Source organism: Puntigrus tetrazona, unplaced genomic scaffold (genome assembly GCF_018831695.1).
Source record: "Puntigrus tetrazona isolate hp1 unplaced genomic scaffold, ASM1883169v1 S000000223, whole genome shotgun sequence".
NCBI lineage: Eukaryota > Metazoa > Chordata > Actinopteri > Cypriniformes > Cyprinidae > Puntigrus > Puntigrus tetrazona.
The window spans coordinates 767,501-785,371 of NW_025047891.1; the positions used below are offsets into that span (position 1 = coordinate 767,501).

The window sequence follows — 17,871 nt, forward strand, 5'->3', positions numbered from 1 at the left end:
GACAGCACTCATGTAATTGTAGTTCAGACATCATTTCTGCAAACAAGGGATTTGTTAAACATTACCTCATGTGTGGTGCACTTTAATGTTCTTTAAAGGTTGAAATGGATACTGCATTTCCAGCCCAGAATCAGCCCGAAACGGCCGAACTTCTGGCTTTTTTCCAAATGAAAAATCTAGATTTCCACGACCCACCTGCATCACTAGATTCACGCACCTTTCTTTTGGCCGAGTGCTGCAGGAGCTCGCTGATCTGGACCTTGTCCTGCTGTAATCTCCTCTTCATCAGTTTGGAGCAGTTGACGTTGACGGCCTCCAGGATGTGACAGGCGTTGTACTCCACGAAGGGCCGGCTGTCGATCAGCAGCACGCGGTCCAGGCCGCCCTCCAGGAGAGCCACCAGGCCCTCGGCCCCGATGGGCCGCGCCGCTCGCTCGCACATACCCACAATCCCTCGGTCCGTCTCTGCGCTAACGCTCTCTGTGTGTCTGCCGGCGGGCCCTCAGGAGATCAACGGCCCCATTGTAGCGGCGGATGATGTCACTCTGGTGGCGGCCTAAAAACGTGTGAGAAAAAGCCAGAGGAAACTCCAGAGGAAAAGTGTGTGTGTGTGTGTGTGTGTGTGTGAGCGCAGTGGCTGATGGGAGTTTCTTTCACAGCATCACAGGGCCTCCACAGACGAGGGACAGCGGCATGGTATCATGCATCTCCTCACCATCATGAAGATCTCCTGCAGAGACACACACACGACCCGTGAGCGCCGCAGTGCCGGGAAGGTTACAGGCTACAGATTACAAGCTACCCTATCCAAAATGGAAGAAGTTGTACTAAGCATTGAAGTAATGCAATTTGATTCCTTTTCTGATGTTTTCGATTGCTAATCATTTTCACACTTTTAAAGATGCAAAAAAACCTCGCAGTAATGCTGTCACTTTCACAATGCTTCATCGCTTGAATCAAGATTGTAACGATGTCATTTTTAAGCGCAGCCAGCGCAAAACCAGACGCGCTTTGAAATAATAATAAGTTAAACACAGATTTATAACCATGATGAGAAATAGTTTAGTAGCTAGCGTTTTTAAAATCGAATTTGATGTTGAAACTAATTTTTGGGCAGGCACTGCAATTTATGTGTGTGTGTGTTATCCTTTATATTCATTAACATTTAGTAATTGTAATTTAATTCTACATTTTTTTCTCTGTAGCTGTAAGTGATTAGATTTATTTAATTAAATTACGGAATTTATTTACATGTAACTAGTTACTTACCGCACTTTTAAAAGTAATGCATTACAATAAGAAAAAAATAAACTAAACTAAGCATTACTTTTTATAAAGATAATGTTAGCTTTGCGTTACTTTTTGTCACACTGGCTGGGCTTGTTTATTTGTTTCTTAATAAAGAAACTAAAGTTCTAAATGCAAAAGTTACTAGTTACTTTAAAAAGTAATCCGATTACATAACTCTAACACATGCAAACTCTCTAATGCTTAGGTCTCAACTAAAATGACATGCGTATTAATTAAGTGAGGGTTTACGGCACGCACCTATTCACACAGAATGTGTCTATTTAAAAACATTGTGTCCTTAAAGTGTACAGAGCTGCACAGAAACCAGAGAAATCCCCCAGCGTGCCACAAAAACCTGCCGGTCAGTCCTGCATGACAAGAAATTCCCAACAACAACAAAAGCAGCAGACAACACAGCATCTGAAACAGTGGCCCGAAATGACATCAAGCACCGATTACGTCATGATCGTGACCGATTCTGATTGGTCTCGTCATTTAGGAGCTGGAAAAAATATAATAATATCTTTCCCCCGTGCCATTATTGCTACGGCTATCCGTTCTGGTAATGCATTACAAGCAACATAAGTTAAGTAATCTAGTGAAGCACAGCATTACTTTCAATCTCACAAGTAAATGTTAAGCTAGTCATTTTGTTTTCCCCCTTATTCACAAACTCATGGCGAAGGAACTTGGGAGTACATTCAGAGGCGCCTCCTTCAGCACGAAGCTTATTATTTTCACTTTTGGTTTGAAAGGGCCTTTAAAGTTGCAAACATTCGGGGGATTTTGCCATTAAAAACTAATCTAACAAGCCTAGCCCAGGTGACCAAACGTAACGCACGAGGAATGGAAAGCGTTGTGTTAAATAAAAAGTAATTGTTATTATTAGCTATTATTTTAGCATGAGACCTGTTTTTTAATCTTTATAACGGTTTTCACATCCACTCTGGCAGACGCTAGCAATCTCTTTGAAGGTGAATGGAGTCTGAAGAAAGCAGAAGAAGAGAAAAATCGCTCTGTAAGCCATTTCAACGATATCGTTCCTTCTTGTCAGTATCACTGTAGCTATGGCGTGGACGGTTTTTCTCTTAAAGATATTGAAACTCTTTGCTAAACTTCTTCAGACTTCAAAGCGTCAAAACTCAACTTATTAACTCTCGGGGATTTGGAGAATGAGACCATTTCCGAAAAAAAGTGGAGTGTTGCTTTAAAGTTAGAGCGATTATTAAACCGTACAGCTACGGCCATCGTCTTTAGTGCTTTACGCAGCACGTCTGAATCAAATCAAATTGTTTGAGTCCGACTTCATCTATCAACCGGATCACGAACTGTTGCTCTACCAGCATTGAGGACCTATCGGCTAGACTTTCTAGAGGCTGCATGGATCCAGAGTGTGAATTATGATGTAAGGAGCACTTTTTAAGCTGTCACACAAGCATTAGCCGAAAGAGTGAAAGCGAAGTCCAGATGTGAGCGGGGCCGAAGTCATGCTGACATGAGAAGAGCAGCTTCACACGCTTATGCGGAGGCGGCAACATGAGATCCTGTGACGTCATCACCAGCAGGGTCTGTCCGGGCCTCCGGGAGGAAAACGGTTTCCATCCCCCATCAAATATTGAACAAAACCAGAGTTTCTGCATCTTGTGTTTCACTCTAATAACATGAAACTGGAGCGATGAGCATTTCCTCGTATAAAACACGGATCTGATTACAGACGTCATGGAGTGGTTTCTCACAGCATTTATTTCTGGATCCGTTTTAGGAGCGTTCAGGATTCATCTGACACTAATGAGCGTTTAGCATCTTCCTCGGCTTTGGAATCGCCTTGGCATCGCGGTTTCTTCAAGTTGCATCGCGGTTTCGCTTTTCTCTGTGCTTGTTTGCGAAAGGCTGAGCTGAATTAAAACTGTGTGTTTGCTGTGTGTTTTTCTGACCAAAGGTTAATAGCTCAAGCTGCCTGGCAGAGATAACAGTCATGAAGGACTTTGACCTGTCAAATAGATCAAACGAGGCTGAAATCAAACCACAGACGCTTTAAAGGCGTTGCAAACGAAACGTGGAAGCTGAGCTTTTCCCGTCTCTGAGGTGAACATCAGTCCAAAATCATCCTGAAACCACTAAAATGATGTTAAAAACAGCTGTTCTGAAATAAAATGGAAGATTATTTAAGATACTTTATATTGTGCGATCAATATATCAATACACACAAAAAAAAATCCTTTTTTAAGTTGCAAACAACTGTTGAAAGTTAGTAAACGTAGCTAAAATAAACTGATTGCCACCACATACCTTAGGTATTAAATTAGGTAGATGTTGCTAGCACATTGCTAGCTAGAATGGTTTAGCATGCTGTAAGCACGTTACTAGCATGTTACTTAGCATGTTGTTAACATCTTACTAGCATAACTAGCATGTTTTGCAAGAGTTCACATTTTCTTAACATGACTATTTGTGTTGTTAGCTTGATTAGCATATTTCCGCCATGTTTCTAGCATGTTTACCATGTTGTTAGCTTATCGCTAATATGTTTCTATCAGGATTACCATATTGCTAACACCCCTCACAGTGTTCACAAAGAACATAGTGGATTTACAGATTACCGCCTTGCTGGCCGATACTGAAACAAATCAGAACTGAGCCATACTTAGTAAATTAAAGTATACATTTTTATATTAATCATGACGATTATCTAACCAAAATAACAAAATACGGCAGTCAGTAACACACCAGAAAAGTGCTACGCTTCGTCTAGGATCACGGTTTAATTAAATCACCAAACGGTGGACAATTTTCAATTTTTCAAACGAAAAGATTAACAACGTGACAGTCATTGTGTACATTAGGAACGATTCGGGACAAATTTAGCAAAATCAGACAATATTGAGTCTAAAAATATACCACAATAATAACTTCTTTTTACTGAGTTGTTGTAAATAAATATCACATTCGCAACTGGTCGGCGTTCAAAGAATTCTGGGAAATCACTTCACGTATCTCTAAAAGAGAGGTAACTTGTAACTTATGTCTAAAAAAAAAAAAAAAGCTGCTACATAGCAACGACTTTCTACTTTAAGGACCTTTATAGAAATGTAGCGAAGTGCAAAGTACGATATTTGTCTTTCGAATGTAGTCAAGTTAAAGCCAGATGTTTAAAAAAAACAAAAAAACAATTATAACAATAATAATAATAATACTCAACTAAAGAGTAATGTACAGGTAGCATACTTTATAGTAATTCAGTAAATGTTAATCTTTGCTAGTGACATCTTAAGCCCCGTTCACACCAAGCACGACGACTATAAAGAAGATATAGCTCTAAAAATCATCCTCAACGTTAAAGAATAGCAGACTTCACGCCACAACTATAACGATAGAGACACAGAGAAATTATATCATTGGAATCACTTCAGGGCATTTTTTTTTCCAGTTGATGAACGACTCAAACAATGGCAGCCAATCAGAATCCATCCTGTTTTCACGGCAGAGGCTCATGCACTTAGCAGTTATCCTTATCATAGTTATCATGCGAGGGCCTTTACTGTACAAAAATTTTAACTCCCTCAAATGAAAGTCAATGGGACTTGATTGTCCGGTTAACAAAAATCGTACGTCCGATCGGTTCGAAAAAATATAACAACCCGAGTTAGACCAGCCTAAAGGTCTGACCCAAGTTTGATGGTCGTAGCTTCAAAACCCTGAGAGGAGATGAGCCACAGTCCAAATTTAGTCTCAGAAGAAGAAGCTCAAACGGCAGATCGGTAGGATGGCTTTCTCAAGGCTTCTTCTTCAGGTTAGACATTTGCTGAAATGAAATGAATTTGTGGTGACGTGAGCGCGTTCAGCTTTTACGAGGGGAAATTCTCGACTCCTCCAGAACGTCACAGATACGCGCTCCTCATGGCCAGATTCGCGACCACAACAAACCGGCGGGAAGCCGAGGCAGATCCTAATGACAGGCCTCCTCCTGCCCGCCAGTGTTTTAACGAGGAGACGATAACGAGCCCCGTCCGCCGTGAAGGACCCGCGCATCACCACGTCCTCTTTAAACGTGGACGCAGAGTGTGAGAGGTTAATTTTAGGAAGTTCTCCTTCGGTGCCGTCACACCCCTGGAGCGATGCCAGGCCGCGATTAGCAGACCGACTTCCTCCTCAGACGCTCTCAGGACAACCTCACGCCGACAGACCCTTCATACGGGCATCTGACAAGTCACTCCAAACCTTCAGATTCACTTAAACATCAGACATCCTGCTCTTCTTGCTTTGTAGTCTGCTGGGAACTTGCTGTCTTCAAATCAATGGGTGAAGGCTTTCGTATTTGTAAAGAAATGATGTTTTAATGCAGGTAGAGACCTTTAAAAACACACGCCATGTTTGTTTTTGTAACATAGAAACAGTCACACAACACCATAAGCGCTTTCTGTTCCTCCACAGGTGATTTTTATGACGCCGCTGGCGAATAAACACGCTGAACTTCCCTTTCTTAAATATCCTGAGATATTTGTGCTCATGTGACCTTCACGCACTACAGACAGACAATAATATCACCGTGGTATTACTGTGTTTTGTTTGTTTTTCAGAAAGATATGTTTGTGATATTGATTTTCAGTATCAATAAGATTCTATTATTTCGGTTAATATTAAATTTTCCTGTGTTTTTGCCATTTTTACTTTTGTTGTTTTTATTGAGCTTTACTTATTTTTACATTTATGCATGTACCAGACACTTTTATCCGACTTGCACTGCATTCAGGTTAAAGTTTTACATTCTATCAGCTCCTCGTCTTTTTTATTTCGCTTTTAATTTCAGTTATCGTAGGGAAATGAGCAATGCTGAAATAAACGGGTTTACCCTTTTTATACGACATTGTACCTTTTTCTTTCATTTAAAGCCGCAAAATAGGTCTGTTATGGTTTTGATTTCAGTTAACTATATAACAACCCCCGAAACAGACAGGTTTACATGTATTCGTTTAGCATGCATTTCATACAAAGTGACTGACAGCTATATTATGGTACTGTTACACAACAAAACACTACAGTGATAGTATAGTAAATATACACTATAGTATAGTGTAAACGGTACACAAATTAAATAATTTAGCATCATAGTCAATACGATACCATCACAGCATAAACACAGTATTCTGAGTAACATTTGAGTAAATGTCAACAAAGCACGAGTGTGTTTTCAGTGTTTTTGTAGATGTCAGTCTCAGCAAAGTAAGTTACATGAACTCAGATAAACTTTACACAACTTTAAACTCATTTTAAACAGGTTTACAAAGTAAACGAAACTAAGAAGAACATCGTGTCCACACACACACACACACACACACACACACACACACACACACACACACACACACACTCTCTCTCTCTCTCTCTCTCTCACACACACACACACACACACACACGAGGCCCTCCGTGAACTTTTTCTCATTAACTCGTGTCCGAGACTCACCATGAAAGTTTCAGTCCGTCTCATTTTACAGTAAATCCACAGATAGAGGTGAGCGTGTGGGTAGTTAGGCTAGTTAGCGCTGCCGCTGGTCAGGTTTGAGTCGAGTTCGGCGCTCGTGAGCTCATCGGGTAAAAATAACATCATGGCGTCATTGAAACTCACGCCGGCCTCAAACGCTCAACGAACGGCGCTGAAAAAAACGGCGAATAAAGCCGCGGCTCCGGTGACACGCGCTAAAGAGGACGGAAAGCCGCTCTCCGCGACGACTCTGAGGCTGTGAACGACTGTAAGACAGGGTACATTAGTTTCTGGGGCGGAGCTTCAGGCGCGACCCGGCTCTCATTACACAACCAGACTCTGAGGAGCTCACTCACACACGCTTTATTACCAGGTTAACTAAAAACCACTAACCGACACGTTTAGGTGATTCCTGATGTACGCTTTGGGGCCAATGTCCCTTGATGGTCCCCCGTGTGTGTGTGTGTGTGTGTGTGGTTTATGAGGACAAATTAGTATAATGACATGGGAATTACAACATGACAGTGATTTATGAGGACACGGTGTCCCCTAATTCAGAGGGTTTATGAATCATAGAGAATTATTTTTCGGTGTGTTTTTAAACAGAACTTTTTTCACACCAATTTCTGGTAGGCAAAAAGACCAATTTCATGCTTAGCTAATAGATTACAACAACGTTAAGCCTATTTTGCCCATTATAAATCAGCTAACATGATCTATAAATGCATTTATTTATACATATTCGAGAATCGAGATATTTTACGATACGGTAAACGCATTTGGGAATATTTAAAATAAATATGAAAAAACCTTTGACAATCTAATCTCTGATGCACTTCATGTTGTTAATTGCAATGAACGAAACATATTTCCTTTCTCTTTGTATTTTTATATCAGTATGGTGCATGATTATCATACTTAGTAATCTAAAAGGAATCAAAAAGATTATGACAACAAAGCACATGCTAAAACATAAAACAGTGTCAGTAGTTCTTGTTATATTACACACATTTAATGTTGCTTCCAGTGAGTTAATATATTGGTGTTGTGTATATGAATAAACTGACTATCTAGTTCATTTTGGACTTCAGGAAGAAACTACAGGTCCCAGCATGCAGCGCGACGGGCGTCATTGCGTCAGAACCGGAAAAGCGCTGTTAGCATTCGGCTAAAAACACAGGCAGCTCCACTGGAAGATTGATCAAAAATCATCTCAATCGGATTCTCTGATCGATTAAAGGTGAATGATTGAGGATCAGCGCGCGACTGCAGACTCGCGTCGATTGGAAAGCACGCGATGGATGACAATAAAGTGCGTCATATGAACATATGTCACTTTGACTTAACTTAACGTTTCAGCGCTACAGCTCACGATCAGCTAAATTTATGTGATTTCAGTTTTCCGACAAGTAAAAAAAAACACTTGTGATAGCATGGTTAATGTACACGAGCCATGGTATTCTGTAAAATATTTCGCAGTAACGTTAACTGTTAATTGAATCGTGGTGTATATGAAATACCATGGTAATCAATTCTGATTCCACACTCGTGCCGACAAAATACGTCTGTAATGTTTGTTATGTCAACTTCCACTTATTTATATACAACAGAGGCTCTTTCAAAGCAGCTTGACATTGATCATCAGGAAAATAAGTGTAAACGTTGTACAAAAAATCAGTTATGACACAATTTCAACCCTGCAGCAGATTACAGTGTCATTATTCAGATCAATTTCCTTCAGTTTAGTTTGAATTTAGCTCAATAAAAAAAAAGAGTATTAACATTGTAAAATAAAAAACAGGAAATTAGTCATTGTTCAGCTGTATTCAAATACCAAATGTATAAGCCAAGCTGTAATTTAGTCTTGTGTTTACAGCACTTTTACCTGTTATTTGTGTGCAATGGTCACCACTTGAGTGTTTCACTGTAAAGCCTCTTCTGATCTGTAGATGGTTGCTGGAAAAGTGAAGAAACCAGGCAAACGCGGCCGCAAACCTGCCAAGATCGACCTGAAGGCCAAGCTGGAGAGAAGCCGGCAGAGCGCTAGAGAGTGTCGCGCCAGGAAGAAGCTACGCTACCAGTATCTGGAGGAGCTGGTGTCCAGTAAAGAGAGAGCCATCTGTGCACTGAGAGAGGAGCTGGACATGGTAAACCCACGCTCCATCCGATCTAACGCTAGCCTGTGTCTGCTCAGCCGTGCTGAATGCTGTTTGTGTGTCTGCAGTACAAGCAGTGGTGTCTGGCCATGGACCAGGGGAAGATCCCATCCGAAATCAAAGCCCTCCTCACCGGAGACGAGCAGAAAGCACCGCAGAGCACCAGCAACAAGATCCCCAAGAACGGCAAGTACGGCTCCGGCCAGAACAAGACGTCTTAGACGGGTCCGGAGCGCGTGCGTTTGGATGCGTGAATGCGGACAGTGTTGACTCACAGTGTTTGTCTGTCGTTTTGTAGTAATGGGACGTTTGAAATAAGCTTTTCTGTTTGCATTCACAATAATACCACCGTTCAGACATTAGAGCTTTATTCCTGTTGATTTGACGTGATTCGCGTTCATTTCTTGTGTTGATTTGTGAGCGTTCTGTGTGACTCGTAAACATTTCCTCCTCCTTTATATATTTATTTTGGAACCGTTCTGGTACCAAATCATTTGTGATGAAGGATGCAGCCTTCGTGAGTCCAGTTTACCACTGGATAAAAAAAATAATAAAGGTAATTGTGCCTTTTTATCACACAATATTGAGTTTGTGTGTCACAATTCGAACTTTTTTTTCTAGTAAATCTAAGAAAAAAAGGCAGAATTGCGAGATATTAACTCGAAATGGCAAGTTTTGAGCTTAGTTCTTCTGTATACTTGCTAAATTGTTGATAAAAAAAATCTAACCAAAAATACAAGTGCAAGATAACTCAAAGAAGCCAGAATGCTGTGTTTATATCTGGCAGAACCGTGAGATACAAAGTCACAATTTCCTGTTTTTTTTTTTTCTCGTTATTCCATGGTGGAAGCAAGCTCCCGTGTTACAGAATGAGACGATTCGTCACTCGAGAGCAGGGCTGGAGAGTTTAGCTCCAAAACCCCAATCAGACACCCCTGAAGCAGCTCATCAAGCTCTTACTGGGCAGGTGCGAGTCGAGACGAGTTGGACAGCCCTGCTCTAGTGTGTGTAGAATGGGTTGATTCCACTGAACCTATAGGCAGAGATGTTAAAAGACAGACTTTTGCCAAAATCTCTAGCTCAGCTTTTGCACTTTACGAGATTTTAAAGATTTCAACGCATAGCACTTCCCTTTTCTCTTGTACAAGTAGAGTTTGTCTGCGTCCGTTGTTGATCGCGTATTTATTTCACTAACCGAAACTTAAAGCACTTTCCTTCGAAGCTCTAATTTTTGTACTTTATTTGAAAGTTTAATCTTTCTGCTTTATCTGGAAGGTTTGCCAAAAACAAAAACGACAAAATAGCTAATATTTCGGCACAGATCTGAACGAATGTGAAACCCTTTCATCAGTGTTGATCAGCCCAAACACAGAGATGTAGAAGTGTTTCGAGAGAAGTTCAGGTTTTAATGAACGAGAAACACTTTCCTCTGCCTTTTCCTTGTGACTCTTGCCTCTGATTCTCGCTGGCATAATCAATAATATTTAGAGCTCAAATGTATATTTTTATATGGCGTGTATAAAATGTAGATTGAAATTTGTTGCAAGATGATGCTTATTAATGCTGAACGTCTTATTAAACGATGTAGCTTTGCTTTGTGATCATGAACATAAAAACGTTGAATCCGAATCTTCTTGTCTTTCTTGCCTCGGATGAGTTTGATTAGAGCTCAGATCAAGCCTGTGATATAGCACAAACTAGGGTTTCTACCCCAAAATGCTGTGTTTGTGCTTTCAGATGGACAAAATGCATATGACAAAGCTGAGCGCGATGAATGCATTGCTAGCTCAGATCCGTAATGATGCAGGTAAATGTGCTGCTGCTGTCATTCTGTGCAGCTGAAGGTTTTTCTTTTGTCTCGGTTCAGAATCCAGAGCAGCACAAGTGCTTTCATTGTCCTCGCTTTCAATATGAAATCTCATTATGATGTGTGTTTCATTAAAGCCCTTCGCTTTCATGTCGAATAACAATAGACGGTCGTCATCCAGCGGCGTGCTGGAAATGTCACACTGAGCAGCAGGCCTAATATGAAGATCAAACCCGGAAACATTGACCGAAATCTTCTAATTGGTTCATTATAACAAATGTTTCCATTAGTTTGCACGTGCAGCTTTAAAACAACAGTTCCCTCACGAAACTAAAATCAGAGATGTATGAGTTTGATCCTTCATCAGATTTGGAAAAAGGTATCATTCCATCAGTGTCTCAACAACATGCTCTGCAGTGAATGGGTGCCGTCAGAATGAGAGTCTAAACTGATGATAAAAGTCCATCATGTCTTCGGAGGCCAAAAGCTGCCATATCTAAGACGTTTTTAAATATAATAAGAGGCCATAATCCATAATAATGCCTTCTTTAGTGAAAAAGCGTTCTGGTCTGAATCAGGAAAGAAAGCTGCACAGATCAAAACAACAAATATGTGACAACAGGACATTTTTTTTACCGGAAGAGCCGTTATTATGGATGTTAGTTATAAACGTCTCATTACTGGATTTGTTTCAGCTTCGGTCTTCTCCAGATGTTAACTGATGGACTGGAGAGGCGTGGATTATTGTGATGATTTTGCTCTCATTCTGACGGCACCCATTCACTGCAGAGCATCCATTCCTGAGCAAGCCACGCAATGCTTCATTTCTCCAAATCCGATGAACCAACAAACTCCCGGATGGGGGGTGAGCACATTTTTAGTTCAGAGTGAACTCCTCTTTAAAGTAGGGCTTTATATAATTAATCCGTCACAGGAACGTTCAGACATCGGCTTACATTTAAACCATACAGAATGTTTAATTGTAAAATCACAGGGACATGTATGTTTTGCATCATGAAATGACACACAAAACTATAAGACAAAATGTATCCGTAACTACAGGCACAAAAACACAAACACATCTTAACATGAACCCTGTTTGGAGCCACCAGGCCACCGTAGGACCACAGACCGATCAGAAACACAAACAGAAGAACACATGACGATCAACACTTTCCTTCCACCGGATCACAGCAGTGACGATAAGGGTGTTTTGTAATCTTCCTCCAGTATCATCAGCGAGTAAGTGAACTAGTTAGCACCGCGTTGTTTGCATTTCAACAGATTTCGTTTAGTCTTGTCGTTCCTGTAGGGTGTACTCGTGGTGCAACCGCAGTTAACGCTTATTCGTTATTTACTCACCCACGTGTCATAATGAGCTGAAGGAATCAGTCACCCCAAAATCTTCATTTTGTCATCGTTTACTCACCCTAACCTTATCAATGCACATTTTAATTAGAAAAGTTTCTGCTGAACACGAAAAGAATCAGTACCCATGTGACCAACAAACACGATGGAAGTCAATGAGGCCATTATTTTTCTAAATATATTTTGAAAGTGGCCGTGTCTTTTGTGTCTAAAAATCACAGCACTTTAAAGGACTAGTTCACCCAAAAATGAAAATTACAGCATAAACTACTCACCCCCAAGCCATCCTAGGTGTATATGACTGGCTCTTCCAAGCTTAATAACGCATTTTTATGAAGCATATACGTGAGTGCTGCAAAGTTAAACTAACCTATACGTCCTCGAGGGGTTATCACATGTCCTCTGAAGCGGATCAGTGGGTTTTTGTAAGAAAAATCATACTAGTTGTAAATATGACTGGCTGACCTATGACCCGATGAATGACGCACCTTACTTAAATCAGCCAAGAAGCCAGAACTCGCTTATTTACATCATAATTTTAAAACTAAAAATATCTCTGTTACAAAAACCCATCGATCTGCTTAAGAGGACATGTGATAACACACTGAGAGTGTATAGGTTAGTTAATCTGATTTACGGAGCTTAAATATAAATAATGGGTGCTATCTTACCAGCGCAAATTTTTTGTCTAAAAGAAGAAAGTCATATACAACTAGGATGGCTTGGGGGTGAGTAGTTTACTGTGTAATTTTAATTTCTGGGTGAACTAGTCCTTTAAGAATTTTCTTTTTTTTTTTTTAAGCGCAGTGCAGAACGCCTCTTCCATCACGTTGCTGTCTAATAAAACAGTTGCCATGCAACAGTTGCCCCGCCTCCGCACTCGTCTGATTGGTCCCCCATTTTGGAACTGACACTGATGAGCTGCATGTAAACAACTTAATTCTTTTAACACGCCATCATAAAAAGCAGTGTAACAGTCATACGCATCCGTCTAGCACGCCTTTACTCCAACAATAAAAAAGTAGCACATGGAATGGAATGGAAAAATAAATTGTGTGAACTCATACGGGTTCGAAAAAGCCTGAGGGTGAGTAAACGACGACAGCATTGTCATTTTCGGGCAAGCTACCTCTTCAACTTTAGTTTGAGACTTTATACGAAGGTGTTGGGTGGGTTGGAGCTAATAGGCCACGCTAGCTTCTTCTCCTTTGCTTCCCGGTCAAAAGTGTCATAAACCGAGTCTTTGATGAGCGTCTTTGCCGGCACGGGCAGATCGACCACGCCCACGTAGTTCTTTTTGGCGATCCGCGAGCTGGCGGTGATGGTGTACGCGTTGCTGCGATAGCACTTCATGGACGACATGCAGAAGGTCTCTCGCATGCCGCGTCTGAAGTTGGCATTGTACACGGAGTACAGCGTGGGTTTAGACGCCGTGGAGCTGAAGGAGATCCAGGCCACAGCAACGAAAAACAGCGCCGACCGCCGGCTTGGGCCCGTCGTTTCCGTCGGGTGCCAGAGCTGTGCGATGTAAAACGGCGTCCAGGTGAGGAGGAACACGGCGTTGAGCATCAGGAACATCTTAATGGTTTTGACTTTAGTCCGGGGGACGATGTTCATGGTCCTGCGCACCGTTCGCCCGTCAGCGCCGATCCTCCAGATGTAGCGCACCACCCGCTGGTAGAAAGACACGATGAGCAGCGCCGGCACCAAGAAACCAAACAGAAGATGCGCGACGGCGAACGCCAAACCGTCCCAGCTGTCCACCAGGAAGAAGTCGCAGTGGTTCTGCGTCGCCGACGATCCGTAGAAGAACAAACACGGCGACACGAACGCGGCGTCAAAGAGCCAAGACGCCAGAATCATTCGCTTGGCTTTCTCGCGCGACACTTTAAAGCTCAGCGGATACACGATGGTGTAGAAGCGATCCACGCAGATGGACAGGAGCACGTAGACCTGGACGCCGGGGCACAGGTGCTGCAAGTATCGTACGGCTTTGCACGCGGCGGCGGTCAGAGGCCACTGCCCGGCGGACACCTGCAGGAGAACTAGCGGCGCACAGGCTAGGCTCAGCAGCAGATCCGCACATGCCATCGACACCACGAAATAGTTGGTGGTCGACTGGGTTCTGCGGCTCCGATGGATCACCAGACACACTAGCGAGTTCCCCAGCACCGATATGACCCAGAACACCCCAAACACGAGGCCGAGGAGCGTGACCTCCGCCGGCGACAGGTCGTACGACGTCAGCGAGGCGTTGCTCTGCGGCGAGGCGGCCGACGAGGAGGCGTCCAGGCGGCAGACGACGGGCGTCAGCGTGGAGGACTCGTTCCTGGTGGAGTAGTTGATGGCGGGGTTGAAGAGGACAGCGGAGTGGAACGAGGGCTTTATGCCCTCCGCGGAGAGGAAGTACACCATTTGCCCTCTCTGTGTCGGATCAAAGCTGAAAGACACGACAGGTACAGCTGCATCAGTGCGTCTCATCGGACAGTCACGATGGTAAAGGAACGGTTCACCCAAAAATGAAAAGCATTCACCCTCGTGTCGTTACAAAGACCTTCGTTCGTCTTCAGATCACAAATTAAGATATTTTTGATAAAATCAAAGAGCTTTCTGACCTCAACAAGGTTAAAATAATACAAAATATGCAGAGGACTGGAACTGAGAACGGCTGGTCTAAACTCAAAATAAGCCAAAAATGTTATTGCGCTAAAATACTTTTTAGAAATGCTTTTGGGGAGGGATGAAGCATTATATATTGTATACCGATAAATCGCCTTTTTATAAAACAATCTGAACCATAAACGTTTAGGACAATATAAAATAAACGTTTTCACGGATCCTTGCAAAAGCAGCAGGTTAACGGTGAGGGAAAAGCTCGGTGTATTTTGTGTGACCACATCCATACAGTCTATGATCACAACAACGCTTGTCAGGCATCTACATTGACATCTGATGGATTTGTAAAGATTACAAGTGTTTTCTTTTTTAATAAAAATGGTTTTTACAAATGAAGTCTTTATATATCAGAAAACTCTCGAATTTATCTTAAAAATATCTTAATCTGTGTCCTGAAGATGAAAGGAGGTGTTATGGGTTTGGAACGACATGAAGGTGAGTAATTAAACACAGAATTGCCATTCATCAATTCATCATTTTTGGGTGTACCATCTCTTTAATGTTTAGAATATTTCAATATTTTCACGCTATATCGTTACTTTCAGCAGATTAGAGCTGGACGCAAAATATACTTCCATTTATGACAACGCTAACAAACAAGCAAATGTGAAATGAGAATAATGTGACTTTTTCAAAAGTAAGGCCTCTAAACCGTTTCACGCAATCTACTCCATGCCTTCAGTCACCTGATTAATAGTTTAGATGTTTTTTGGGGGTTTTTAATCAAATAAAGGCTGTTTTAGTAAAGAATAACTTTTACTGGACTGAAGCAGCTCGGCTTTACTTGATTCTCCATCAGATCTGATCATCAGGATCTTTTGAGGAGCTTTACTCTCCCCGTTCCTCAGCGGAGCAATGATCTTCACATCTTCTCAGGAGACTCTACTTCTTCAGCAGTGGACTGCACTGCATTATATGTTTGGATCGTTTCAATTTAAGACATATCACTGGAGATGTAGTGTGGCAACTAACATTTATATCATTTTTCTAAATATGTTTGCTTTTAACCCTAACGCTGGGCTTTTAGGTTGTTTACAGATCAGAAAATCAATCGTTTTCACTGCATAGCACGTCCAAACATGTTTCCACAGCTCTTGTTCTCATTTCATCAAACCTGTCATATCTGGTCTTGTCATCTAGAACCATTTATTTTTGTTCATTTTACAGACACACACACACACACACACACACACACACACAAAGAAGGTCTGAACAAGGACAATACAGCACTTACGATGTGCTGAAGGATTTGATGTGCATGACGACATGAAGGATATTTTAATAGTGCTGCCAAACGGTTAATCGCATCTAAAATTAAACATTTGTTTAAATAATGCATGATCGATATTGTATATTTATAATGTATATAGAAATACGAACACATGCATGTATATATTTAATAAAAATAAATGCATGTGTTTGTATTTATATGCACATAGTAAATATACTCAGTACACGGTCATATATTATGTAATCCAAAACATTTATTTAGGATGCGATTAATTGTTTGACAATACTAGTTTTTAACATAAACATAAAACATTTAATAGAGATGTATAAATTGAACTGAGCTGAATACATTTCCAGAATACTTTTTTATGGACAAAGGGGGGAAATAATGATTTAAAGTCGAAAATTTCCTTTGTGCACAAAAAGTATTCTTGCAGCATATAGTAACATTACAGGTGAACCACTGATGTTTACCGTGCTACTTTAATGACGTCCTCACCACGTTTCTGGATTATTCATTAAAAATAGCTTAATTCGTGCTCCAAAAATGAATTAAGGTCTTATGGACCTTATGGGTTTGGAACGACATGAGGGTGAGTAATTAATGACAGAATTAAAATGTTTGGGTGAATGGTCGCTGTGTTGAGGATCTAAATCATCCGCTGAGACCGAGCTGAAGCAGAAATTCAATTAAAGCCATCCGAGACTGAACTGAAGATGTTCCTCCAGAGATATTCATTAGGATGTGTGTGTGTGTGTGTATCTGCGTGTGATGATGTTTACTCTGGTGGCTGCTGTAATTCACGAAGCCCTGACAACCTCTCATCGTCTCCTCTCAACACACTGCAGCATCTTCGAGATTCAAAACATTCGCTCGAGACTCGCTCGTTTATATTCACGCACGACGTTCGAATCAACTCGGATTTATAACGGACAGCGCGCGAACGTACGAAACGAGCAGCGTCTCCCGTGAGATGCTCGGGTCCCCCAAAGGCCCGAGGATGCCGAGCATCGATAAAACGCGTCGGTCGTGTTGTTTTCATCGCGCGTTCACTCACTCGTCGTGTTTCTGTCAGTCGCCTCAGATCAGATGGAAACGCACCTCAGTTTCTGCTCCTCGCATCAGCGCGCTTCTTCTTCGTTCATTGCCTCCATCAGGAATCCGCGACGATTCTCCTCGTCTTCATCATCACCAGCGTGCTTCTTTATATTTTCTTGACATCAGCTTCAAAAACCGTTCACGGCATCCAGTCGCGTTACCCGAGGCGAGCAGATCCGCGGGCGCGCGCGCGCTCGCTCCAGTCAGTGTATGCAAATCAGAGTCGATCCGTGACGCGGCAGTTTGATGGAGCTCATTAATTATTCATGAGGCGAGTTATAAAACTTCTCTGTCCTCTCTATCAAACATTTCTACATATTATATGATCGCCCTCAGATTACGGAAATGCAATCTTAATTTTTTAAATAATAAGTAATAATTATAATGATGATTTGAATGATGTTTGAGGATCAAACTACCCCTAGATTATATTATTCATTAATTTATTGTTTAATACATACGGAAAACACGTATTATATGATGTATATCCTATTCACAAATTTAAAATGTAATTTTTTTATGTCTTTGGTAATGGAGCTGATTATTTTACACAACTGAAACTGTAATTGTATTGTTTTTTTAATTGTATTATATTAAACAACTGTAAAATAAAAGTATTTAATTACTATAATACCTTAGAAACACGCTGAGTAACTGAAAAAGCAAAAACGCAGCTTTATATAATAAAAAATTATTATTAAGTTTTGGCTTCTTGTTTTCCTTTAAGTTCTCTCTAATTCAGTTCTTTGCCATAGCATTGGTATAA

The 17,871-nt window shown here is 41.3% G+C and overlaps 3 protein-coding genes across 4 annotated transcripts in view; 1 reads left to right on the forward strand and 2 right to left on the reverse strand.

Annotated features, from left to right (window-relative positions):
• dusp16 (dual specificity phosphatase 16) overlaps window positions 1–7,073 on the reverse strand; it is a 16,793-nt gene extending 9,720 nt beyond the window's left edge. Inside the window, exons 1-2 of the mRNA XM_043230691.1 lie at window positions 6,752–7,073; window positions 218–730 (exon numbers count right to left, since the gene is read on the reverse strand). Of these exons, the coding sequence (XP_043086626.1) occupies window positions 218–442 (225 nt within the window). The 5' untranslated portion in view covers window positions 443–730; window positions 6,752–7,073. The remainder of the gene's footprint in view (window positions 1–217; window positions 731–6,751) is intronic.
• Window positions 7,074–7,875: 802 nt separating this feature from the next.
• Window positions 7,876–10,554, forward strand: crebl2 (cAMP responsive element binding protein-like 2). 2 transcript variants are annotated; one of them, XM_043230694.1, is made up of 3 exons: window positions 7,876–8,009; window positions 8,719–8,916; window positions 8,994–10,554. In XM_043230694.1, the coding sequence occupies exons 2-3, from the start codon at window positions 8,719–8,721 to the stop codon at window positions 9,144–9,146; spliced, it is 351 nt and encodes a 116-aa protein (XP_043086629.1). In that variant the 5' UTR covers window positions 7,876–8,009; the 3' UTR covers window positions 9,147–10,554. The 2 variants fall into 2 exon arrangements, with proteins under 2 accessions (XP_043086629.1, XP_043086628.1); XM_043230693.1 differs by having other exon boundaries at window positions 7,891–8,081.
• A 1,133-nt stretch (window positions 10,555–11,687) lies between these two features.
• On the reverse strand, window positions 11,688–17,449 carry gpr19 (G protein-coupled receptor 19). The gene is made up of 2 exons (XM_043230696.1): window positions 17,109–17,449; window positions 11,688–14,540 (listed from the first exon to the last, which is right to left on the reverse strand). Exon 2 carries the CDS (start codon window positions 14,513–14,515, stop codon window positions 13,253–13,255), a length of 1,263 nt encoding a protein of 420 aa, XP_043086631.1. The 5' UTR covers window positions 14,516–14,540; window positions 17,109–17,449; the 3' UTR covers window positions 11,688–13,252.
• Between the last annotated feature and the right edge of the window lie 422 nt (window positions 17,450–17,871).

Coding starts and splice junctions, on each gene's coding strand:
- crebl2 (XM_043230693.1), top strand. Junction 8,917..8,993: donor TGAGAGAGGAGCTGGACATG/GTAAACCCACGC, acceptor GTGTGTCTGCAG/TACAAGCAGTGGTGTCTGGC.
- gpr19 (XM_043230696.1), bottom strand. CDS start 14,515: ATGGTGTACTTCCTCTCCGCGGAGGGCATAAAGCCCTCGTTCCACTCC.